Source organism: Aedes albopictus, chromosome 1 (assembly GCF_035046485.1).
Source record: "Aedes albopictus strain Foshan chromosome 1, AalbF5, whole genome shotgun sequence".
NCBI lineage: Eukaryota > Metazoa > Arthropoda > Insecta > Diptera > Culicidae > Aedes > Aedes albopictus.
Window position 1 is genome coordinate 79648198 of NC_085136.1, and position 25973 is coordinate 79674170.

At 41.1% G+C, this 25973-nt stretch overlaps 1 protein-coding gene across 4 annotated transcripts in view; it reads right to left on the reverse strand.

Moving 5' to 3' along the window:
• Positions 1-25973, reverse strand: part of LOC109421992 (uncharacterized) — an 84913-nt gene that overhangs the window by 13559 nt on the left and 45381 nt on the right. For 3 of the 4 annotated variants that reach the window (XM_029855308.2, XM_029855309.2, XM_029855307.2), the window contains exons 2-3: positions 3126-4185; positions 2904-3051 (exon numbers count right to left, since the gene is read on the reverse strand). In XM_029855308.2, the coding sequence (XP_029711168.2) occupies positions 2904-3051; positions 3126-3990 (1013 nt within the window). In that variant the 5' untranslated portion in view covers positions 3991-4185. Of the gene's footprint in view, positions 1-2903; positions 3052-3125; positions 4186-18820; positions 21383-25973 lie in introns of those variants that run through there. The other variant, XM_029855310.2, reaches the window with a different exon arrangement.

Genomic DNA, 25973 nt, shown 5'->3' on the forward strand with positions numbered 1-25973 from the left:
AAATTATGTAATATTGCGGTAAACCCCTCCTTGCTTATTTAGAACTAGCAGTCCCGGCAAACGTCGTCCTGCCTGCCTACTCTGTTTTTTTGACATCCGGTTCCATGAAGGAATGCCCCTCAAAATGGAATTTCAGATTTTCCCGTTTTTCTTGCCTTCCCGGTCACTTTTTCTAATTATTTTTTCGTACGAACACGTGGGAGTCCTGGCGGAATGCAACAGTGAAAGAATCATGTCGATCTGTTTACCCGTTCCCGAGCCTATTCGTGACATACAAACATCATTCCATTTTTATTTATATACATATGTATTTTATGAATGGCCTCTTAATTCACAAAACTGAAATTCAACACTCAGTAGCAATCTCGTTACCTTCCTGTTCTCCATCCCATTTTCAATCGCCGACAATGTGTTAGGTTGCCGGATTTATTGTCCCAGTATTTCCGTAAGTGCCTGGCTTCTAGAAGGATGTTTTATGCACAGATGCCTTTACACCGTTCACCTATGGATATAATGAAATCACACTTAGGAATGATTTCATGCATTGGACCATTTTACCTCACCAGTGCGTTTTGGACCATGTTCCCCTAATTTTCGTTTAGTGCTTTACTTTGTCTTGGAACGTAATGTTCAAAAAGTTTTGCACAGCAAGTTCCATATGATTTGAGATATGCCAATAATTTCCTCGATGTTGGTTTAATGTGAACATTAAACCAGTTCATGCTCAACAAAACAAATTCTTTTAGTGGCTCTCTCGAAAAAGACATGTTCCTCAAACTTTTATGGCGTTTCAATATCCTGGTTTTGAGAATGAAAGAAATAGAACCTTTCTTTTTGTCTTCAACCCAACAATTCAATTTCTTTGGTGCTTTTCAAGAGCACCTTCAGCGTCACAAGCCGGAACCAAATCACCACCGGTTTTCCAAACCACCTCTCTTCGATTCCACAATCGAAGTAGTCCGGCGCTGTTCTACAGCGCCTTCGGCATCACCAGCCGAAACCAAATCATCAAGGAGGTTATTCAAACCTCTCTTCGATTCCACAATCGAAGAACTCCGACGCTGTTCCACAGCGCCTTCGGCGTCATCAGCCGAAACCAAATCATCCTGGAGGTTTTCCTAACCTCTCTTCGATTCCACAATCGAACAACTCCGGCGCTGTTCCACAGCGCCTTCGGCATCACCAGCCGAAACCAAATCATCAAGGAGGTTATTCAAACCTCTCTTCGATTCCACAATCGAAGAACTCCGGCGCTGTTCCACAGCGCCTTCGGCGTCACCAGCCGAAACCAAACCTATTAGATCTCGAATCGAATCATCCGTGCACGTTGAATTAAAAATCGCAAAACAATCGATTCAAAAATCACGCTTTGTGCGTGCCAAATCGCAAATTTACACAATTTCACATTTATTCACATTTGTTTTTCTTGCACTCGCTTACCTTGTCTCGCAAAAGAGCCACAATTTTTCACATTTATTTATTGCCAAAGCTCGCAATAAACCTGGCAGGTTCGCCATTGTGGAATTCCGAATGCTGCTAGCAGGGAAAATGCCGTGCCAAATGTCGCACGTCTGCTGCGTCCGACCGACGACGGAAGAAAGAGGACGAGTCATGGCCAACCATGCGTTGGTCGGCCGCGAGCTGACAGTTGGGCGTTAGGCGTTACTAGAAGGTGTGGCGCGCTGTCCGTTAGTAGATCGAGGCATAGTTCTGAGCACGTGTATCACATACCACACAAGCTTCAGGATAATCTCGCCCGTACAAGTACGTCTGATACTGCGCACGTCGGGTAGCAGCTTCTCGAGCTTGGCGTCGCTTCGTATTGCCTTCAAGACGTCCGAGTACTTCGACTGTTCAGTCTTGTTGACAAGCGCGTCGCCTTTCTCGCGGTTGGCACCTACTCTTTTACGCCTTGGTTTGGCGTCCCTATCTTCTGCGGCTTTGTCTTCTTTTTCCGTTCGACCTTCGTCCAAGGTGGGTTTTCCCTTGATTCGCCCTACTCTGTGGTTACTGAGGGCCTACCAACGGGCGCAACCCCTTGTTCCCATCCTTCCGGGACGAGCCAGCCTTTTCAGACCCACCCTTCCCAGCTTTCTAGGACATCCGGCTGGGGTCCGACTTGCCGGCATTACTGGCGACCTTCATTATTCGCCTAGCCTTGTGGGCACCGCCAGACAGCTCCTCACCTGAGGGCTGCCTCACCCGCTTCTGCGAGTGCTTATGACGAGCAGTCGCATCAACCACACCTTTTGGACTACCTGCGAAAGTGAAGGCCCCCGTCTGGGTAGACTTCGTATCCTTTGCTTTCACAGGTTCCACCGCTGCTGCAGTCTTCACGAGTCTTACGTGATCCTGCTTGGCCTCGTCCATCGACTTACGAAGTCGTAACAGGGCCGTTTTCAGGTCCTTACTAATGTTCAACTTCGTGGACGCAGAGTCAATGATCTTGCCAAGCTGCCGCTCAGCCATCTCGATTGCGGATAGTCTTTCTTTATTTTTGGTTGATGGCCCTCAACCTTTACGGATACCTCGCCAACCCACTTCTTGCGAAGGGGTTGGCATCGCCAGTACCACTTCCTCATTGGTTTTGATTTTTATAATTAGAATTTTTCAAGTTAGATCCCACGAGTTGCACGAGAAAAGAGGTCCACTACGCCAGAGCCCTGCATTAACGCGGTAAGGGACGAAACACTGTGAATGGTGCCCAGGTACCCCGCCGGCTCCGTTAATGATCGAGCATCTTTTTCACCCCATCGATCACTCATTGCTCGACACCTTGAATTTGGTTTAGTAGTCCTATTCTCAGCCGACGACTCGAGATTATAATCCCTGCTGCCCCAAACAGTTCTAGCCTACAAACAGTTCTGCTGCACACTGCATTAAAACGATTTTTCAATACTCACTTGTGATCGTTGCACAGATGCCGTATTACCGCTCCCGGCTGCATAAACGTCTTGGGGCACGATGGGCAAGTGTACACGTAGGTCGACGGCGTGTGCTTCATGTCGGTGTGCAACTTCAGCGTCTTCTCCGTATCGAATCGAAGATTACCTAGCAATAAAAAAGCAAACGTTGTTATTGTTATTCACAGTCCTAGTAGGCACTCATCCCTAACTCATACTCACATTCCAGGCAACTGTGACCTTCGGATGCCTCCTCACCGCCGCCTCTATCCTCCGCCTTCCCCTCACGTTCCAACTCAATCGGCTTGAAGTACTGCTCCGATGGTCCCCGTATAACCGGAAGCGTCGATTGCGGTCGAGACCGCGGCGCGAGCACCTTCCCGTCCGGCCCCAGCACCGTATCGTTGTTATTGTTGTTCAGATTCTCCAGTTCCCCGACCTGGGTCCGCATGCAATCGACCACCCCGATCCGCACGGTTTGAAACACAGCTGCCTCGGTGGCGGGAACGCGATCCAGCTGCAGCAAATGTTGCCGCCTGCTGAGATCATCCTGCGTTAGCTTATGGTTAACCTTATCGTAGTAATCAGTCATGCTCAGTTCGGCGCCTGCTTTGTGCTGTTTCCGCCTCAGTCGTTCGATGATACTGGACAGGTCTTTGTTCAGGATGTCGGCGTGAGCCTTCTTCGCCTTGTTCTGACTGTCTTGTTCGGCTTGCAGGATCGTGGCAATGTCCTGATCGAGGAAGCCATCGTTCTGGAAGTGGAAGTGCTGCGCCGCGTTGAACAGCTTCCGACAGTAGACGCGCTTGTGCGATATGAAATTGGTCAAGCTGCGGAAAATGTTCCGACAGACTCGGCACTCGTACAGGACGTCGCACTCGCTCGATAGGAGTTTGCGGATTTCCTCCGTACCAGCTTCGTACGCTTTGAAGGCCTCCACGAATCCGGTGACGGCGGTCAGGATCGGTTTCCGCAGCAAACTCAAGTCGATGTGGCGTTGGGCGGTGGCCGCACTGGATCCACCACCCAACGAGGACCGCGTGGCATCGTCGTCGGACTCGGCGATCGACTTGCGGATGGAACGCATGGTGCTCTCTGGGTTGACTTGTGTTCAGTTGGTTTACTAACAAGGAAGTTTACGATAGCGAGTCGGTTATCGATCAATCACTACACACATTTGAGTACGATTTCAGTCGAGGAGGGTCCGTGAGGGAAGCCATGTTAACAGCGTGTAGCTTTTGACTTGGGCTTAATTATCCATGGTAGCCGACGAAAAGGCAATCTGAAAACAGATAGTGAAGAATGGTATATTGATTAAACGATGGGCATACATATGCGTGACCGAATTGGTTGTTTTTGTTATAGATTGAAATAAATAAATTATCACATGAATAAAGAAGTGTAGGTACGCAGTAATAGGCAATGGACTACAATCCAAAACGTAAACGAGATTATAAAATACCCTTAATAATGAACTAATCTTAATGAGAATGTACCGTTATGTTTTAGGAGTAGGGTGCGGGCACCGGTTTTGGTCAGTCTAAGGGAAATCATTTTTATAAAAATGACCAATAATCCTATAAAAACAACCAATGTGTGAAATGAAAGGTTTCAATCTATATTTTAAAGGAAAAACGCAGAAATCAAGCCAATCCTGATATTTTCTATTAAAAGTGGCACTGGCCAAAATAGAAGCACTGCCGCAGTTTTGGCCATATTTTTAAGTTTGGTTGCTATTTTGGCCAATCACGTGTATTTATTATGGGAGTGGCCAAATTAGAGAACCCCGGCCAAAATAGATATATGGGAGCTGATTTTTGAAGGAAATATATTTTTTCTTCCAGTTTTTAATCAAAATGTGTGGTTTTCACAGCTGTGATCATCATATTGTATTAGGATCTACTAGTAAAAAAAAATTACGCCAAATTAGATCGCAACAGGCTCAATACCGCACTATGGCCAAAAGTCCGGACTTGCCAAAACTGAAGCTTCTACCCTATTCTATAACAGTTGTTTCATAGTAATTTCTTTGTCATAGGGTAAATAATCTTACGCTCCCGAATTCATCCTATTCAAAAGCATATCGTGAAAGAACTACAATGTCCTTAGCTCGTTAACGCCCAAAGTGTCTCACAATTGTCATCTTTATAACAATTATTTATCAACAGTCAAGTCCCAATAAAATAAACATGATTTCACGAAAAAAAATGGAAGTCTATGGTATACACGGTCAGAAAATTCACTCATTTTGGAGCTAAAGTGGGACAACTCAAAAATGAGTAAATTTTATTTCCAGCGATAGCGCTGGCCCAAATGCGAAAATCTCATCAGTTTAAGTTGTATAATATTCTTTCTGATGTGAAGAATATTATACGGCTTAAATTGGTTGGATTTTTGCACTTGAGCCAGCGCTATCGCTGGAAATGCAATTTACTCATTTTTTGAGCTGTTCCAGTTTAGCTCAGTTTTGTGTGAATCTTACTCATTTTAGAGTAACATTTTCTTAGCGTGTAGTTCAAAAAAAAAAACTTCAATGTGGGTCCTCAACATCCGATAATTTTTTCAAGCTCTGTTTTAGCACAACTTCTATAGTATCGTTGTATTTTGATCTGCAGCTGATGAATATATACAATGCATCTACATTCAGTGGAAGAGAGGATAACTCTGGAGCTCGATTAGAATAGGTCGTATGTGCTTTTGTCGATTAAAAATTCGATCAGTTGGATTCGCTTAATATAGCGAAAACCGTTGAAATTGAGCAAAGTTGATACATACAGCAGAATCCTCACAAAACAGGCTTTCTGTTTCATCATTAAAAGTTTGCAAAATATCTGCCATATTGCTACAATGACTAAAATAAACTGATCGAATTTTATATCGACAAAAGCACATACGACCTATTCTAATCGAGCTCCAGATACTACTCAAAAAGAATGAGAAAATGATTGTAAGATGACGTCATGGTTTAATAGAGATATCTACTTGCATCAAAAAGCATATGTATTTCTCTCTGTTTCTATCATTTTCACGACGCTGGATGAAGTTTTCCTATAGAAATTCCGGGAGAAATCTCTGAAAGTCACAAAAGAGATCGCGTTCAGAATCTCTCATGGCATACTCAAAGAAATGACGGAAGAAATTCTGACTGGATGCTCATCAGGACTCCCTGGAAGAATAATTGATAAAAATCTCGAGGGGAATCATAGGCGAAATCGCTTGAGGAATGCCAAAAAAACCGAGAAGAATCTTTGAAAGGACCACAGCAAGAATCCTGGCATGAATACCTAAAAGACTTCCGCAAGATTCCCTGAAAGAATCCTTGAAGGAATACAAAGAGGAATCCCTGAAGCAATCCTAGCAGACACCCCCAAAGGAATCCTTAACAAATTCCCGGAAGATTTTCTGAAGTAATCCCAGCAGAAATTTCTAAAGGAATCCCAGAAGAGATTTCCTATAAGAGTTCTGGGTGCCATATCTGGTAGAACCCTAAGAGGAATCTCAGCTGAAATCACAGAAGAAACCCCGGGAAGAATTACTGAAGAAATCCCGAGAAATTCCTAAAAAAATCCGAGATGAATCTTCCATCTTCAATCTTTCAATACCAGCAGGAATTCCGGCACGTTTAGCTGAAAGAATTATACTAAGATGCTCTGAATATAATAGAAATCTTTGAAATGAGGAATCTGAGAAGTAATTCTAAAAGGAATCCCTAAAGAAATACCGGCTAGAGTTTCTGAAAGAATCCGTTCACGATTTTCCAAATATAGGATTACTTTATTCCTGAAGGAATCCCGCAAAGAATATCTAATGGAATCCTTAGAGGAACCATGGCAGGAATCTCGGATGTAAGCACAGGAGGAATCCCTGAAAGAACCACAGATGAAATCCTGCAAGGAATTATTAAAGAAAACCCTGAAAAAACTCGAGAAGAATTTTTGAAAGAATCCCATCAGAAGTTCCGGCACGAACACCTAAAAAATCTGAGGTTGCCTGAAGAAATCTCGACAGAAATTTATATTCTTTCATATTCCTTTTCGGGAGGAATTCCTAAAGGAATAACAGCGGTAATTCCGGAAATAATCTTTGAAGGTGTTCAATTCCTGAAGGATTTTCTAAAGCAATCCCTGCAGAAATCCCTGAAGAGATCTCAGGAGCAATCTCCACAGCAATTCCGGAAGGAACACCTGAAGGAATCCTGGGAGAAATCCTGGTAAGATTCTCGAAAGGAATGCCTGAAGAAATCTCGGAAAGAATTCCAGAAGGTATCTCACTATTTTGTGGTCACTATCTTGGATTATGGTCCACCATCTTGAATTGTGGTCCGCCATATTTGATTTCAAAATGGCATCAAATATCGATTTTGACATCTACTCATCAAGCCCGATCGATAGATACCCATATGGCATGGCATTATAGCTCAAACTACCATTTCGTAGCCGCTATCTTGGACCATGGTTCGCCATCTTGGTTTTCAAAATGCCGTCGGATATTTATTTTTTAGTTCTACTCACAGACACGAATGCCACTACCAAACGTGGTAAAGTGTCTTTAATAAAAAAAAAGTTCTACTCATCAAACCCTATCTCTATAGATACCCATATTGCATAGTATCCGAAGCCGCATTGCAGTTAAATAGTATACATTCTGGAGTTTTGGCAGCCATGTTCGAACTTAAACCGCCATCTTGAATTCCAACCACCTCGACAACCTAAGGAATGTGTATGCCAAATTTGATTGAAATTACTTGACGCAATCCAGAGTTATGTCGGAACATACATACGTATATACATTAGTGTGGGTCATAGAGGTCCTTTTTTCAGATCAAAAACCTTGACTCCATTTCGGGTCCTGAACGACTGAACAAAATTCGAGCGCGTTTAGTACACTTTGCGCATCGCGATTTGTATGGGATTTTATATAAAAAAAACTCACTTTTTTGCATTTTCCTTATAGAAGAATAAAATTGTTCTGAAAGTATTTAACCGATTATGTAAAAGTATAGCCTCAGATGTCCTGAAAAACTTTGCCAAAGACCACAAAGCGATCCGAGCCTTGTAACAAAAGTTATAACCTACTGATCGCCTGAGTGTGCTTATCTTTTAACATGTAAAGGAATAACATCAATAATAAAATCTTAAATTTTGGCCTGACTTTCGAAGAGTGTATCTTTTTCCACATGCATCGGATCGCTTTGCAGTCTTCGATAAAAAATTTTTACATATCCTGGGCTAGACTTTACCATTAGCGGTTATATGGTATAGGGCAATTTTGAGCAACTTTCAAGAAAAATACAGAAAAGTATGATTTCCCATGTAAAATCCCATACAAACTTCAATCTCGCCGAGGACCTGGGATCGAATCCCACTCCCGACAAACTCGCAAAATGTGAGTTCTTCCTTCGGAAAGGAAGTAAAGCGTGGGTCCCGAGATGAACTAGCCTAGGGCTAAAAATCTCGTTAATACAGATAAAAAAAACTTCAATCTCGATGCGCAAAATGTAGGCTAAAGCAATCATGCCGAAATTTTGCCCAGTTATTTGAGACCTCAAAGGGCATCTTAAAAACTTTCATCTGATTGGATCCGATCAATTTTAAATTTTCCCGTACAACGTTGACCCACCCTAATATGCATACATACATACATACATACATACATATACATACATACATACATACATATACATACATACATACATACATACAGTCAGGTTTTTTTTTACGCGGGGGATACGTACCGCGTAAAAAAAAAACTCAGTTCAAAATTTGAAAAACCGCGTAAAAAAGTCTCACCATTTCTCGACGAATCATGCAAAAATAAGACGATGAAATTTTTTTTTATATGGAGTTTTCATTTACGCGGCCGCGTAAATGAAAACCGCGAAAAAAAAGACCTGACTGTACATACATACATACATACATACATACATACAGTGTCGGACAAAATAATAAGACCAGCGGTCCTATTCCATACAAAATGGCCAAGTTTGACGATATGGTACTCGGTTTCTGGTAAACCAATTTGGCTGAAATTTTGACAGCCGACTTCGAATTACGAAAATTTTGATTTGTATTAAATTGATTGAGTTCTGTTCACTACTTCCAAAGTGACAGATATACGGTGCGACAAAATTCTAACATCAGATTTTTGTGATGGTTATAATTGCCAATTCAATAAAAATATCTTCATGTTTAAATGGCATCCTTAATTTTAGTATTTGTTCATCAATCATCAAGTATCAGATACTCTCAAATATCCTTTGGTAATGGTAATCTGAAAGTGGTCCTATTATTTTGTCCTTTCGTATATCTGTAACTTTTGATGTAGTGAACAGAACTCAATCAATCAAATACAAATCAAAAATCACGTAACTCCATGGCGGCTGTCAAAATTTCAGCCAAATTGGTTCACTAGAAACCGAGCTTCAGATCGTCAAACTTGGCCATTTTGTATGAAAAATGGCTGGTGGTCTTATTGTTTTGTCCGACACTGTACATACAAACATATGCACATACAAATAGACAACAACAATTCCCTCTAGTCCACGTCTATTTCGGGCACATTTCATTTATTTAGTTAACATCAAATTCATGATAATACTGAATCAACAATTTTTTTTTTTTTTAGTGATTACGGCGGTAGCACACTGTGCTTATGTTCTAACACCGCACCCTTTCCCTACGTTTGCTTCTATGAGCCTCTATTTTTGTTTCAACACACAGAAGTACGTAGGCATATCGTGGCCCAAGTCGACACTGTTTTGGCCTGCGTTAAACAAAAATAGTTTTAATAAAAGTTTCCCCTTTTTTCTTTTTGTCAATTGGTTTTTTGTAGTATGGTCCATGTATTTAGTTAGGTTCTTGTCAATTTGTCAGTTATTCGAAGTAGATCTCCAAGGTAATAGTCAATTCAGTCATTCTGATATGTTCTATCATAGCAGCTTTAGTTTTTGCTTTATTGAAGTGTAGTTTTATTGGAAATATGCTGAATGTCGTTATTAAAAAGAGACGTCTGGAACTGTGTCCTGCTAGTTGTTCCGTCATGCACATACGTCATGTCTTAATAATGCCTAAGAGATTAACAGAAGTACGTGTGTTCGGTCAGATGTTCATTGCGTAGAAAGTCAAGGAAAATAGGTTTCTTTATTGTCAGTTGTTATGTAAGCCTCGCTTGAAGCACTTCCCGTGAGAACCCTGTCATCTGTACACCAACTAATCCGTATCTTCGTACACAGCTAAATACTGTACTGTCAACCGGCGAAAAGCTTACGGGTAAATATTAAAAAATGAATAATAATGCTGTCTAGCGCATTGTTTCCTATCGGCCACTATTTTAGTCTAGTCCCAACTGCAAGCTTTTTCCCATCTTAGCGTCAATTGTCTTCTAGATACTTCTAGATAGATTCATCGAATCAGTCGAACCCGTATGTTAAAATATAGTCGATTCTGTGTCAAATTGTTTTCTTGATTTCGCTAATCGTTTTCTACTTCTCTGTGTTCATCTCTTGTGTCCTTAAATTTTCATCGGTCCAAAACCCACAGAAACATGTAACTGAACTTCTGATATTTTTCTGTTAGTGTCATAACACCATCTAAGAGATAAACAAAAATACGCCAAGTAATAAAACAAAAATTGCTGGTCCCCTATTATGTATTCATCCCCCTACAAATACTATGAAAAATATTCAAATTCGTTCAATTGTCCTATCGGTCCTACCTCGATAAACCATGTCATTTTCTCATGCGTGGCCTAGAAATGTCAACCTAGTCATACAAAAGTAACGTTGTTCAGTTAATGAAAAGCAGTCAGTTTGTGTCCAAAATGTCACGTCGAACGCATTGATGTCAACAATGCGTTTAAGTGTTCGCACGTTAGCTTCGAATCTATCAGCACAATTAAGTGCTGCAAATCTCCTTCCCACTATTAATTCGTCGATTGATTTTAATTGCATTATTTAAAGAAAATATGACCAACTAACATTGTAAAAAATCGAAAAAGCGACTATGACATTAATAATTTACTAATCAAAATCAACCGAGAAACGTGGGAAATAGAGCCCAAACAACATTTTGAAGTCAGCTGGCTGTTAAAGGTTCCAAAACCTGTCACAAATCCTATAATACTTTTATTAGGATTTGTAACGATCATCAAAACCTTCTCAAATCCAACCGACTTGGAACTATTGCTTGGGAATAGACTCTACTGAGCCCCGGCGGTTCCTCCGTGTTTATCGAGCATGTCTGATGCATATGATCAGCCATACTCCATCTGCAGCAGCCGGTTCGTGATGAACCGTTGGAGGCGTATTAAAGTGTTAAAAAGGTGATATGTTTCACTAAAGAACACTACATTACAATAATCAAAATGAAACTCCTTCACTTTAATACCGTCAACCCCTGCGAACTTGGCCAGGGGATAATACTGAATCATAATAATACTCGATTTGCAGCTGAATAATATGAATAATAATACTCGATTTGCAGCTGCAGCTCTCCAACCTCGGTCACGCCCAACACTCGCCAGATCACGCTCCACCTGGTCCGCCCATCGTGCTCTCTGCGCTCCACGCCTTCTTGTGCCAATCGGATGGTTAGCAAACACCAACTTTGCAGGGTTGTTGTCCGGCATTCTTGCAACATGCCCTGCCCACCGTGTCCTTCCGGCTTTGGCCACCTTCTGGATGCTGGGTTCGCCGTAAAGTGCAGCGAGCTCGTGGTTCATCCTTCTCCGCCACACACCGTTCTCCTGCACGCCGCCAAAGATCGTTCTTAGCACCCGTCGCTCGAAAACTCCGAGTGCTTGCAGGTCCTCCTCGAGCATCGTCCATGTCTCGTGTCCGTAGAGAACCACCGGTCTTATTAACGTCTTGTACATGGTACATTTGGTGTGGGGGTGAATCTTTTTTGACCGCAGTTTCTTCTGGAGCCCATAGTAGGCACGACTCCCACTGATGATGCGCCTTCGTATTTCACGGCTCACGTTATTGTCCGCCGTTAGCAAGGAACCGAGGTAGACGAATTCTTCTACCACCTCGAAAGTATCCCCGTCTATCGTAACATTGCTGCCAAGGCTTGTCCTGTCTCGCTCAGTCCCACCTACCAGCATGTACTTTGTCTTAGCCGCATTCACCACCAGTCCGACCTTTGCTGCTTCACGTTTCAGGCGGGTGTACTGTTCTGCCACCGTTCCAAATGTTCTAGCAATAATATCTATGTCATCCGCAAAACAGACAAATTGGCTGGATTTCGTGAAGATCGTACCCCGGCTGTTGAGCCCGGCTCGTCGCATAACACCTTCCAGGGCGATGTTGAATAGTAGGCAGGAAAGTCCATCACCTTGTCGTAGTCCCCGTCGAGATTCGAATGAACTGGATAGTTCACCCGAAATCCTTACGCTGTTCTGCACACCGTCCATCGTTGCTCTTATCAGTCTAGTCAGCTTCCCGGGAAAGCTGTTCGGGCACAACTTGAATTAAATTCCCTGTACACCGTGGGCTTTTGTGGGGTGTGAATTGAAGGTCAGTTCAACGAGTAAATCTGGCGAAGTGAAAATGGAACGGTGATGAAGAACAATTCGGCAATTCGGATTCCTTCGTCTACCGCAAAAGGAGTCAGATTGTGTTGTCGTAAGTGGAGTGAAATTGAAACTTGGAATTTTGCTATTTTTTTATGCTTTTTGTAGTGTTGGCAAAAAAACGTCACCACGGGGTGATTCAGATTTTATGGCAGGCCAGCGTAAAAAGCTGGATAGGGGCTGGTTATTGATCATTTGGCAAAGCATGATTATTGATGAATCAATGGCAAAGGTATGACGAAGTAAATTTCTACCCTATAAAAAATACGAATCAATACAAACCGCAGCGTTTCAATCCTCTGTTTTGAGTAGAATGAAAATAGGAGCATATATGCTCAGTGAAGGAACCGATACCCTTATAAAGTAAAGCAAAAATGGTCTTACAAATTTGAATATGAATCAATCAATCGGTTTTAATTGAAAATGTTGTTCTACTATCTGTGGAAATATCGTTTACATTCCCTTGAAATGTTCATAAAATAAAAATGCAACCGGCGAAAAAATACTGACCTACAAACAGCTCGAATCTGTGGAGCATACCTCACATCACTACCAGGCGACAGCAAATTAAACTTGATCGCATTATTACACCGAGAGGGGAAAATGTTCAAGCGAGCAACAGCAGGAAGACATATTGAATGCTTGCATGGTATATCCTTGCGCTTGTCTGCCTGTGGTGCCCTTTTCAATAAAAGGTTCTTCCATCGATTCCACCGCTGACTGTTGGCACTGGTGGTTGGTTGATACCTACTTATACCCGGCACTGGCACTGGATGATGGTGTCGTGTTTTCGATGTTCCATTTCTCCACCTACATACACGGACAGTTTGGGTTGGTTAATACATTCTACTCAATATACGACCTGAAGCCGGTATCAATTCACTCCCAGAAATCTGATATGAACTCTTAGTCGTAAAAATTTTAAAAGGGGGAAAACACAAATGAAGCACTTGGGAGTCGAACTAGTGAATAGTTTTAATTTTAACTATAAAAATATTTCTAAAAAAATTATCTGCGAAAACTTTTTTTCACATTCTTCTTCTAAAAAATTTAACCGCTCATTCAAGAAACCCATGAGATAGCTGTTTGGGACTAACAGGCATCTTCAGTGTGCTAATATTGGAATGTTATATTTTATGAGCGAGAATGGCGTCTGCTACGTCAGATTGCAGGTTAATATGGAAATGGGGAGGAAAGTGATGTTTGCAAAAGCTTGCCCACTGCAAACCGTATTCCTATATCATTGCGTCTGCACAAGCTCATACTGGGATGTCGGAGTGTTGGTGGGATATGTTTGGCAGAGGACTCACACATTGGTTCGTGGATGCCAGGCGTAAGGTGATAGATTAGTGCCAATATTACTATGAAGCTAAATCGGCACAGTTTGCTGATTGCATAACTTGTAGACGTTACATGATAGATTGACAAAGTCAATCTTTTATGATTTTGCTGAATGCTCGTGGGTTTACTGCATCGAATATATGGGTTGTCTACTATTCTCAGGTGCAAGAACCGTAAATAGCTTGGTGCATTGTAAGGAATAAGGTGTTCTCGTTATTCCTTCGTGCACCCGGTGGTGTTCCAGTTCAGACCGAACCTCCTTGTGGATCGTTATTTCACATGAATGGCTTCGTCTTAAATTACTCAGCCTCCGGATGGTGGTTGGTTGCATTCGAACGCGTTGTTAGCGAACAACAAAGCTAGTGAGGTGGTCGGTTTGCTAGATAGTCCCCAGCTTATTCAGCGCATAATACGAGCTGGCTGTTGATAACTACAACAAAATGCGAAAATTTTGTTGACAGGGTTTCCCCAAATCGCTAAGGAATTGTACTGTAACGTTTCGCTAACGCTTACCACGCTAAAGCACCACAATGCGGTAACATGTATGTAAGTATATCAGATGAAGCTACTTAAATTGTATTTACTAAACAGCGAAAGCCGTGGGGATTTCTTTCGCATCGGACAACAACAACAGCAACGGTGTGAGTGTGAACGTGAGTTATCATTCATCCATCCTTCGCAGCTACATACGAATCGCGAACTGCTGGCCGCATGCCATCGCGATCATATGACATGTGCTTTTATTGCTTTGCACATATCTGACGCGAAGAGAGGGATGATGAAGGGTTTTGTGTTATCAGCCCTTTCAAATTTAAACCCCATTTAAGAGTACGTAGTTTGGAGAGGTATCTATCAGGTATCAGAAGTCCGGCTCAAGAGGCATGTTATCCTCCATTCGGGACATTTGTGCCATCGCCATACATATAAGCCTATAGTTTGGGGAGGGGTTATGGACCCAGATATCCTCAACATGGCCTTCCTAAATACCCCTGAATTTACTGGCTGTGCTCTAGCGGCTCACAACGTAAAAGGCATCCCGCGGGTTCAATTATGTAGCCTGTTTTCCCGTATCTCATCCGACTTCATTAGCTAAAATATTGCCAACTTTTTCTAGGTCAATCAATGCATTGTATCTGTATGTATATACAAACTGAACGCGTGTGCCTCCGGCCGAACTTGCCGGTAGAGAAACGATTGTGGCGGTGATGGTATAGTATGTGGCTTGGTTTGTTAAATTAAAACCCTATGAATGGAGAAAACCAACAACTCTTGTACTGAGCGATTCACAAATTCATATCCAACCATTTACAAACGAGAGAGAATGCACATAATTGACAAAACCATTATTTCGGGTCAACCTGAGCGACAGTGCCTCTTGATTTATTGTCATGAGGGAACAAGTGCTTTATTATTTATACATGTATCGCATCGGTGCGGTGGTATAATGGAAGAATATAGGTGGAGCAGTGGTAATTACGATAAGGTCACAAGCCATTTGGGAGATAATTATATCGTTCGAACATACCTACCATGTGTTACGCTTTTCGAACATAAACTACAATGGCAGAAATGAGCCGGCGTTTCAACCCGACCTTAAGTGAATTTCTAAAGGATCTTCTGTGTAAATCATTAGAGAAATTCATACAGGATCTAGTCGAAAGAACGAATAATGTGATTTCGAAAGCAGAAAACCGCTTTAAGATAGCATTGCCATTGATGTAGCTAAAGGAGGGGGTGGGGGCTAGGGTGCCACCTTAATCCTGGAGCATACCCTGAAAGAACTCCCGGAGCAATCCCTAGAGGAATTCTTGCAGGTATGCCTGGAGAAAACTATGCAGGAATTACTGGATGAATTCCAGGATGATTTCCTGGAGGATTTTTTGGAGCAATTATAAGAGGAATCCCTGTAGAAACTCTTGAAGAATTCCTGGAGGAATTGTTAGACAAATTTCTGGAGGAATCCGTGGAGGAATCCTTAGAGGAATTTTTGGAGAAATCCCGGAGCAATTCCTACAGGAATTTCCGAAGGAATTCCAGCATCAATTTCTGGAGAAATTCTTGGAGGAACTTCCTAAAGAAATACCTGGGGCAATTCCTGGAGAAATTCCTGGATGAAATTCTGGATGAATGCCTGGAGGAACTTCAGGAAGAACTCCTGGAGGAATACCTGGAATAACTCCTGGATAAATTCCGGGAGAACTTCCTGGGGAAATTTCTGAAGGAATCTCTGGAGGAAATCTCAAGCAAGAATGGGAACACTCACTTGCAAAAAGTTACACTCACTTGCTGTTTTCTCAGCTCAGAAGCATGCAATCTAGGAATAGTGTATGGATAACTTCTGCCATGTGTTTTTTTTCTTTGGAAGCAAAAGTTTGATTCTCACGGTAAACGTAAAGCGCGGAATGTGTCATGAGAGGAATCCCTGGAGAAATTTCTTGAAGAATTCCTGGAGAAATCGCTAGACAAATTTCTGGAGGAATCCTTGGAGGAATCCTTGGAGGAATCCCTAAAGGAAATCTTGGAGAAATCCCTGGGGACATCCTGGAGAAAACCCCGAAGCAATTCTTAGAGGAATTTTTGGAGGAACTACTGGACAAAATCCTGGCGGAATCCCTGGAGAAATTCCTTGAAGAATTTTTAAAGTACACCTGGAGAAATCGCAAGAGGAAATCTGGGAGGAATCTCTGGAAAAAATTCTGAATAAACCTCTTAAGGAATTCCTAGAAGAATCCTTGAAGAAATTTCTGGAGAAATTCTTGGAAGAATCCTTTGGGAAATTCTTGCAAAAATTCCTGGAGGATTTGCTGGAACAAGTTCTAGAGGAACCTCAGGAGGATCCAAGAATCCTCCGGACAAATTTCTGGCGGAATCCCAGAGGGAATTCTTGGGGAAATTCCGTGGAACTATCGCTGGAAGAATTCCTGGAGGAATCCCTGAATGAATTCCTGGAGGAATCTTTAGAGGGATTCAGGGGGGAATCCCTGAAATTTCTGAAGAAATTCCTAAATGAATTCCCAGAGGAATTTCTGAAGGAATTCCAGGAGGAATTCTTGGGGGAATTTCTGGAGGAACTACTGGAGGAATCATCTGAGGAATTCCTGAAGGAATCCTTAGAAGAATCCCTGAACGAATTCCTGGTAAATTTATAGAGGAATTCCTGGTTGAATTTCTGGAGAAATCCCTGGAGGAGAAATTCTTGGAAAATTTCCCGGAGGAATTTCTGAAGAAATTTCTGAAAAAAGTTCTAAAGGAAGCCCTGGAGGGTTTCCTGAAGAAATTCCTGGAGGAATTTCCGATGGAATTCCTGGATCAATTTCTGGGGAAATTACTGAAAGAACTTCCTGAAGAAATACCTGGGATAATTCCTGGAGGAATTCTCGATGAAATTCCTGGACGAGCCCTAGGAGAAATTCCTGAATTAAATTCTGGAGGAACTTCAGGAAGAACTCCTGGAGGAATACCTGGAATAACTCCTGGATAAATTCCGGGAATAACTCCTGGGTAAATTCCGGGAGGAATCTCAGGCAAGAATGAGAACACTCACTTGCAAAAATTTACACTCACTTGCTGTTTTTTTAGCTCAGAAGCATGAAATCTAGGAATGGTGTATGGACAACTTTTGCCTTACGGTTTTGTCTAAAAGTTAGCCGGGTTAAGAAATGGTCGCACACGCATACCGAAGTCGTGAGGGAGCTGCAAAGGCTACTCTCCACGAGGTGGATGTAAATTACACTCATCTCGTGGAGAGTCGCTTTCACAGCTCTGTTACGACTTTGGCATGCGTGTGCGACCTCTACTTAACTCGGCTAACTTTTAGACAAAAAGACAAGGCAAAAGTTGTCCATATACCATTCCTGGATATCCTGAAGGAATGCCATGAGGAACCCCTGGAGAAATTCGTGGAGACATGCCTGTAGTAATTCCTGAAGAAATCTCTAGAGAAATTCCTTGACAAATCTCTAGAGGAAATCCTGGAGAAATGCCTGTGTAGCTTCCATGAGGAATCCCTAGAGAAATGCCTGGAAGAATTCCCGGAAGACTTCCCTGAAGAAATCCCTGGAGGAATCCGTGGAACAATCCCTGAAGAAGTTTTTAAAAGAATTCCTGGTGGAGTTTCTGAAAAAAAAATCCCAGGAGGAAGTACTGAAGAAATCGCTGAAATTCCTGAGGAAATCCTGAAGGAATCCTTCAAAGAGTAGGAAGAGGAATTCTTGGAGGAATCCCTCTAGAAATTCCTGAAGGAATCCCTGGAGGAGTTTATCAAGAAACCCCAGTAGAAATCTCGGAAGCAATCCCAAGAGGAATTCCTTAGAAAATCTCTAAATAGTTCATGGAGGAAGTTTTGTCTTAATTCCTGGAGGAGTTTCTGAAAGAATTCCAGGAGGAACTTCAGGAGGAACTCCAAGAAGAGTTCATGGAGGCGTTTTTGAAATAATCCCTGAACTTGTTTCTAGAAGAATCATAGAAGGAATTCTCGGATGAATCCCTGGAGAAATTCTTGGAGGAATTTCTGAATAAACCTTATGATGAATCCCGGAGCAATCCCATGAGGAATAAGAGAATAATATCAGACGGAATTATTGAAGTAATCTCTAGCAGAATTCTGGAAGGAATATATGGACAAATCCCTAAAGAAATCTCTGAAGGAATACCTGCAGAAATACCTTAAAGGATCTCTGGAGAAAAGCCTGAAGGAAACCTGGAACAATCACTGGAGTAACTCCTAAAAAAAATATGAACAAATTTCGAACAGTCATTTTGATTTCTCAAAACTGCAATGCCCTCAAAAGTCAAACAGCAGACTCAGGATACCTTAAAAAAAGCTTCAATTCAATCATTGGATGATTGGAATTTATCGAATAAATACCAACTCATTGCTTTGAAGATCATGGTGAAACTGGTTCCAGAATTGCAGATAAAACGAGCTTTGCAGAGAGATAATAATATCGTTATTAGCACTTCCATTGCGATTTCTATTCACCATTTACCAACTATCTACTAGGTACCTTCTTTGACAAACACGTTCCAGTAGATTACGCACTGATAAACTGCTCTGTGCTCGAGCTACTTCTGCTTACTTATATTTTCTTTTTCGTCTTCTCGCGATTACAGTCGCACTTACACAGTTGCAGGTCACCACAAACACTTGATTCGCAGACAAATTTTCGCTTTCGTCAGAATGAACATCGCACCAAACAACCAACGTCAAACACTGTTGCCTAAGTAGGTTTGGTAGTGGCACTTGATGTTTCGATCTTCCTCATCACCGATAGCTTGAACAGTTTCTTCCCACAAACATCCTGTGATGATGGTTCGAATATAGTTGTTGCCTGCCACCTCGGCTGGGGCTGCTGTAATTAGCACCGATGTTATAAATAGCACCAATCACTACGAGCTCACTTCATCGATTCTATCGTTTTTTTTCTTCTCTCAAGTACATGCAACCAGACAGGGTACGCGGTCAACCAATTCGAGCTGAATTGCAGAAAACTTCAATGCCAATCTAACAACTATTATTCGAGATCCGGAGTTAACCGTCCAATACACAAGAACCTGTTGTAGACACTTCACCATCGGCAGCAGACACGAGACGTGACTGGTGGCATCTGTGATTGCGGTTACCAGATCGGAGGAGCTCGCTCGGTTATGCTTGCTACACCATAGAACCAAGCAAGCATGATTCATCACATTCGGTTCGGGTGTGCGCGTTTAGCACTAAATCGGCACTAGTCAGCAACTTGTTTTCCTATGATTTACCACCTCGTTGCACTATCCAGAAAACTTATGCAATTTGTCGTATTAATTACACTGCGGCTGTTGCTGCTGCTGCTCCATAGCACTCGATGCACTTAATTGACCCTATTACCCGGATCGGAAGTGGCACACGCCACCCGTCGTCGTCGTAGCCGTCGTCAATTAAACCACTAACTTAATTTTCTTCTTGTTTGATGGATTTTCTCTTAACAGGGGAGTTTGCAGTACCGCGCTGTTTTAGTTGATCGGGGTTTTTGGATTTTTACTGAGAAATAGTCAAAATTCTTCACTTGTATGCTGTTCCACAGAGTTATGAAGTATTATACCAGAGAGAAACAGACGTCACACTCTACTCGCTTGCCAAGCAACACTTTATAACGATTGATTCAAATATCGCCGAAGGTGGTCGGTAGACCGCACTCACGACACTCACATCGGTTTTACTAATGTATTTCGTTTGTGCATTAATGTCACCTTCTAGATCTCTAGACTACCGGAAGTCGTATACATCACATTACATACGTAAAACAAACGCATTACATCGTATAACGTAGTATTTTCGGTCACTATCGTATTGATGTACGAAGGATGGCCAATTTTCATCGCATATACCTAATGTTACTGTTTTGTCTTATAACGATCTATCTAGTGAACAACTATAAGCGTATGGATCGATTTAGATTTAGACATGACCACTTCGCAATAAACAATATTCATTTACATTACTCGCGTAAACGTGCAAACGAAATCACAAAGAAACAATTGAAATCGTATTGTATATTGAGAGGATTACGTGTACTTCATTTGGTACTTTGAATTTTTATGTCAGTTTAACTCGCATTGGAATATATAGTTGCATACATGCAAAACTAAACTCGTTCAAGTCAGTTGTCAGCCAGCTCTCAACCGCATCGGTTCACTTTCTGCTTGCTATCCGTGCTACAGCTTTCTATTATAATTCCAACAATGGGAGGTACACGCCAAAATACGCTAGTCGTCGACTTCAGCGTATTGCCAGCTCGACCGAATACTGCCGCCGTGCACAAATTTCTGCAACAGGAAATCAAACTGGACTTGACGACAGTGAAAGTGCTTCAACTACACAGCATCCGTAAGCAAGCTCTTATTGAGTTTTGCAACTTGGAGGTGGCAGAAAATCTGGCCGCTTCACATCATTTGAAACATTCAATGATAATTGATAGCAAAAAGTTCCTCATCCCCGTTTTCATGGAAGACTCTGCCATCAATATCAGAGTCCACGATTTGCCGCCAGATATTCCCAACGTAGACGTCGCGGAGCATATGGCCCAGTATGGTAAAGTTAAATCAGTAGTACGAGAGGTTTGGAAAAAGTATTTCCCGGGTACACCAAACGGTGTTCGAGTTGTGCGCATTGAATTGAAGCAGCACATTCCGTCATACATTCGAATCAAAGATCAAATGACTAGTGTGACGTACCGAAATCAGCCCGTCACCTGTCAACATTGCAACAAACTTGCGCATCCTAACGTCAAGTGTTCGGAAGCCACAAAAGCATCAAACCAACATCAACATATCGAAACTGGACCGCCGCAACTTAAAAAAACTCAGTTGCCACCACCTGCCATCGACAACAACAAAAAGGCTGACAATGGAAACGAAGCAATACGAGAAACAAAAAGAAAGCGTGATCAGAGTTCGGATACCCAATTGAGCGGAGTAACAGAAATGGGAATTGCAACAGAAGAGTCCGAAGCGGATAAGAACAAGATGACGAACGACGAATGGTACACAATTCAAAATAGGAAGCTGGACAGAATTTTTGCTAGAAATAAGGAAAGTTTGAGAAAATGTGATTTGGTTCTAAATTCGAAATAAATTATTCCAGAGACGAATGCCCTTATAGGGTAAAGTCTCTATAATTGAAAAAAAAAAAAACTCGTTCAAGTATACATACAAAGGCAAGTAGACATAATGCAACTTAATATGTGATAACAATGCATAATGTGTCCAGGGCCGTATTTACGACGATAAAAATGTGACAAGAATCACTCAGAATAATCAAGTCATTTTTTTTTTTCATTTCATTAGCTTAGGATGTCTATCTGCGTGTTTCTCCAGGAACTTCCTTCTGGAGATGCTTACAGATTTTTTACCCGTATTTTGAATTTCAACCTCCGACTACTCCAAAAATACAATCTCGGATTCTATCAGAAACTCCTGCTAGGGGTTACTACAGAATCCTTAATTAATTTGTACTGAGAATTATCTAGGGTATTCTTTAAAAATTCTTTTGGAGTGTTTAGGAGTTTAACTCCTGAAAAATACCCAGAAGAAAACAAAGATTCTCAGAAGAAACTCCTAAGGGAATCCCATCAATCTTGAAGATTTCTCACAATGAACCGATGAAGGATTTGTTGAAAGAACTTCTGCAGAATTCCTAGAAAAAAGAATCTGACGGATTTCCAGGATTCTGTAAGATTTTCTGAAGGAACTTTTGAAGAATTTTCAGAAATTACTTCTAGAAGATTACTATAAGGAACACTAGGAGGGCTTCCAGGAAGAACTCCTAATGGATTCTCAAAAGCACTTCCAAAGACGAATAATGATAGAATTCAGCAAAATCTCTTGGAAGTATTAAAAGGGGAGTTCCAGAAAGAAATCCTACTGCCTAAATGAAGGAATCCTACATAGAACTTCTGCAAAATGTTTGGATGTAACCCAGAAAGAAACTTTTAAAGGAGTTCCAGAAAGAATGTCCTTGAGAGATTTCCTGAAGGAATATCAGAAAAAATTTCTGGAGGGATTCCAGAAAATAATTTTGGAAGAATTTCTGTAAGAAAATCGGAGAAACTTCTGTTGCAATCTGAATCTCTAAGCAACTCTTGGAGGAATTGCAAGAGAATGATTTCCTTGATGAATTGCGATTACTGGTGGAATTGCTGAGAGAATCTCCGAAAAACTCCAGAAGGAATTTAGAAAATGACTACTGAGTTAATCCAGGAAGGAGCAGCTGAAATCCCGTGGGCAAAAACTCTTTCTTCGAAAAATTGTTATAGAATTCCAAGAGATAACTAAACGGAAAGAAAATTCTTGGGGAAACCGCAAAGAAGTTCCGAGGGAGTTCCAAATCATGACATAGAACAATTTCCTAGATTTTCTAAAAGTATCCCACAATAAACTTCAGTGGGAATCTAAGAAGGAATACCTGGAGAAATCTAAAAAAAAACTCGTGGAGGAATGCCTTCCGGACGAAAAGAAACGTATTCTGCTTTGTCAATCCTAGTAGGATGTTGAGGTCAATATGACTCAGACAGGCTCGCTGAGCGTGCACTACGCCATCGTGATTCATCTTGCGTAACATCTAAGGAGGGTTCATATATCGAAATTGCGTTCTGGGAGGTTGATCATTCCGGGAAGTGTTTTAACAATTATATGAGCCATAATTGTCAAAATTTCATTCGGTTCGTTGAATTTCGAGATATAATGGTATAAGAACGATTCAGATAATTAGAATCTCTCCAACTTCATGTTGAATAGCCCAATCTTGCTCAAATTTAGTTCATAAATAGACTACTATTCGACTACTACACGATCATTATATCATTATGTGTAGTGGGTGGTTGTCCGGACAAAGGTTTGTTTTTCAGAATTCCTCTGAGGACTTTTTCGAGGAATTTTTCAACATTTTTCCGTAGATTTATCCCGAATTTTTTTGGATATTTCTCCTTCAATTTCTTCAAAAAGTTCTTAAATTTTTTGTCGAAAATTGAGCGAAAATCATTCTGTTATTTCGTGAAGGAATAAGATCTCTGGGGGAATTCCTTGAGGAATCCCTGGAGGAAACCCTGAAGTAACCCTTGGAGGAATTCCTGGAGGAACTCCTGGATGAATCCTTGAAGGAATACCTGCAGAAAAGTATGAATCCCTGCAGGAGTTTCTGGAAGAATCTCGAAAGGAATTCCTCGAGGAATTTCTGAAGGAGCCCCTTAAGAAATTCCTGGAGAAATCCCTGGGAGAATTTTTGTAGGAATCCATGGAGGAATTATTGGAGAAATCCCTGTAGTAACTTCTGAAGGAATTCCTGGTGAAATCCCTGGAGAAAATAGTGGTGGAGTCCCTGGATGACCAACTGTGTGATTTACTGGAGAAAATCCTTAGAGGAATCCTTGAAGGAATCATTGAAAGAATTCCTGGAGAAATCCATGAAACAATCCATATTACGCGAGCAGGGACCTCTAAGCATTCAAGCTCTCTCCTTATTAGAGGTTAATCTTTTTGGAATGTTCTACCATTCGAAATTCAAATTACTAATTCATCCCTGGGGTTCAAGAAAGTCTATTTGCAATTCTTAAACCAAGCATAGTTAGTCTTAAATTTATGGAGGTAATAAATGATATGAAAGGAAAAATGAATTCCTAAAGAAACCCTAGCAGGAATCGCGGAAGCAATCCTTGGAGAAGTTCCTAAGGAAATCCCGGAAGATTTTTTCAAGAATCTTTGGAAGAATTTCATGTTTGCAGTAATTTTTGGACGAATTCTTGGATAACGCCCTAAAAGATTCTTTATAGAAAATTTTGAAATAATTCCTGGATTAGTTTTAGAATAATCTGTGATAGAATTTCAGAAATATCGAATAATTTCAAATGGAATTATTGGAGGAATCATTAGCAGAATTCTTAAAAAAATGCACCCAAGCAACACACTTGGACATTAATAAGTTCCTGTAATTTGTATGCAACTATATTGAAAGTTATGCCATTTGAACCAATCGTCTTATTAACGACTAAATTGCAACCAAAAAAGCGCAAGAGGTGGAGCCAATATAAAACATCCATTCGAGATATAAACGGTTTTAATACGCAATCGAATTATAACCAAGATACAACTTATAGTCGACTTAAAAAATGATGACCGATTGGACGACTAGTCAGCTAGTCACCACATGCGTCACTGCCAGTTATTATGCATCAACAGTTTCGTTCATGTGATTAATAAATAAATTGTGTGCATAAATATACTCCAAATAAGGCAGGCCGAGAACGTCAATTTGTTTGCCGTTCCAGATTTATCGGTAAGTTACGTATTTTAGCTCCGTATTCTCAACGCGCCTCAGTCTACTTATCATTTTGCGAGTGAAAATTTAGGCATTTGTGGTAAAAATTAACTCGCCATATTGCTTTGGTGGAGTGCATTTCAGCAGCTTATTTAATGCACCCATAAAATGCTAAAAATTAATTTTAGAATTTAGAAAGATACCATTTGCTGAATCATGCCTATGGGAATCCGTATTGACAAAGTACAACAATGCTGCACGTGATACACGGAACCGCCAAACTACTAAAAATTGGATTCTTTTAACGCAATCCTATAGTTCGGCCCAATAAGTCAACATTTGAGTGAATCGATTAAATTCACACATGGTAAATTGCCTTTACCTCCAACTAAAATATACTCAAGAGTAGGTAAATTTAACCCAAGACCCCCTTCATTCAACCCAAATTTGGGTAAATCTACATTTACCCAAAATTGGCTTATTGGACTTAAGGGCCCCGTTGAATAGACGCATCTCTGTTCAATTACGACAACATCTGTGGGGGAGAGAGGAAAAACAACCTAATTTTGGGTAACTAATCAATTTAATATACTCATTCTAGGGTAAATCGACCCAAAATAAGGTAGTTTGAATTTTCCATGTAGGACATACATAACCAAAAAAACAGACACTTGGACGTGTGCTTCCCATTTACGTCGACAAGAGGCTGTCCATTTATTACGTAACGAAAATTTCACGTTCTTTGTAAAAAAAAGTAAACTCATTGTAAAATTTTTCGTGGGAAACTCCTAATATTTTTGTACGTTACGTAAGATTTCTCAAAACCCCATATATTCAAATCTTCCCAGTGGTAGGTACCAGTCGTTCAGTACTGCGAAAATATGGCAGATGTTTTTTATTGGGTCAATATTATACTTCCAATCAGATTTGTTTTTCTACTAACCACTTTTATTTGGAATAACATTTGGAATATGTCGATAAATTTTTGAAGAAAAGGTCTCATTTTATTTGTACATGATTTCGTTATTTTTGAAACATTTTGGTTTTTATAGTGCATTTTATATTTTTCGTGATCACAAAAACATTTTGCCGCACATTTTGGAACTTCTATCTCTCCTGTCAAAATTGTTCGTTGTGTTCTAAACACGTGGAAGCTGTTCGGGGGTGGAAGCTCAGGTAAAATATTATCTCCTGGGCGCCCATTAAAAACACCACCCCCGGCGAAGACTGGCGCTCGAGCCTAGCTATTTAGCACTGTAGTTGGAGGAAATGCCAATGCAGAACCCGTAGCTTCCGGGAAGGTAAGCCCAGCTCCCTGGGTTAGTGGGTTGGTGTCAGGCCCTGCGAGCCAGCCGTAAAAAAGACTAGCA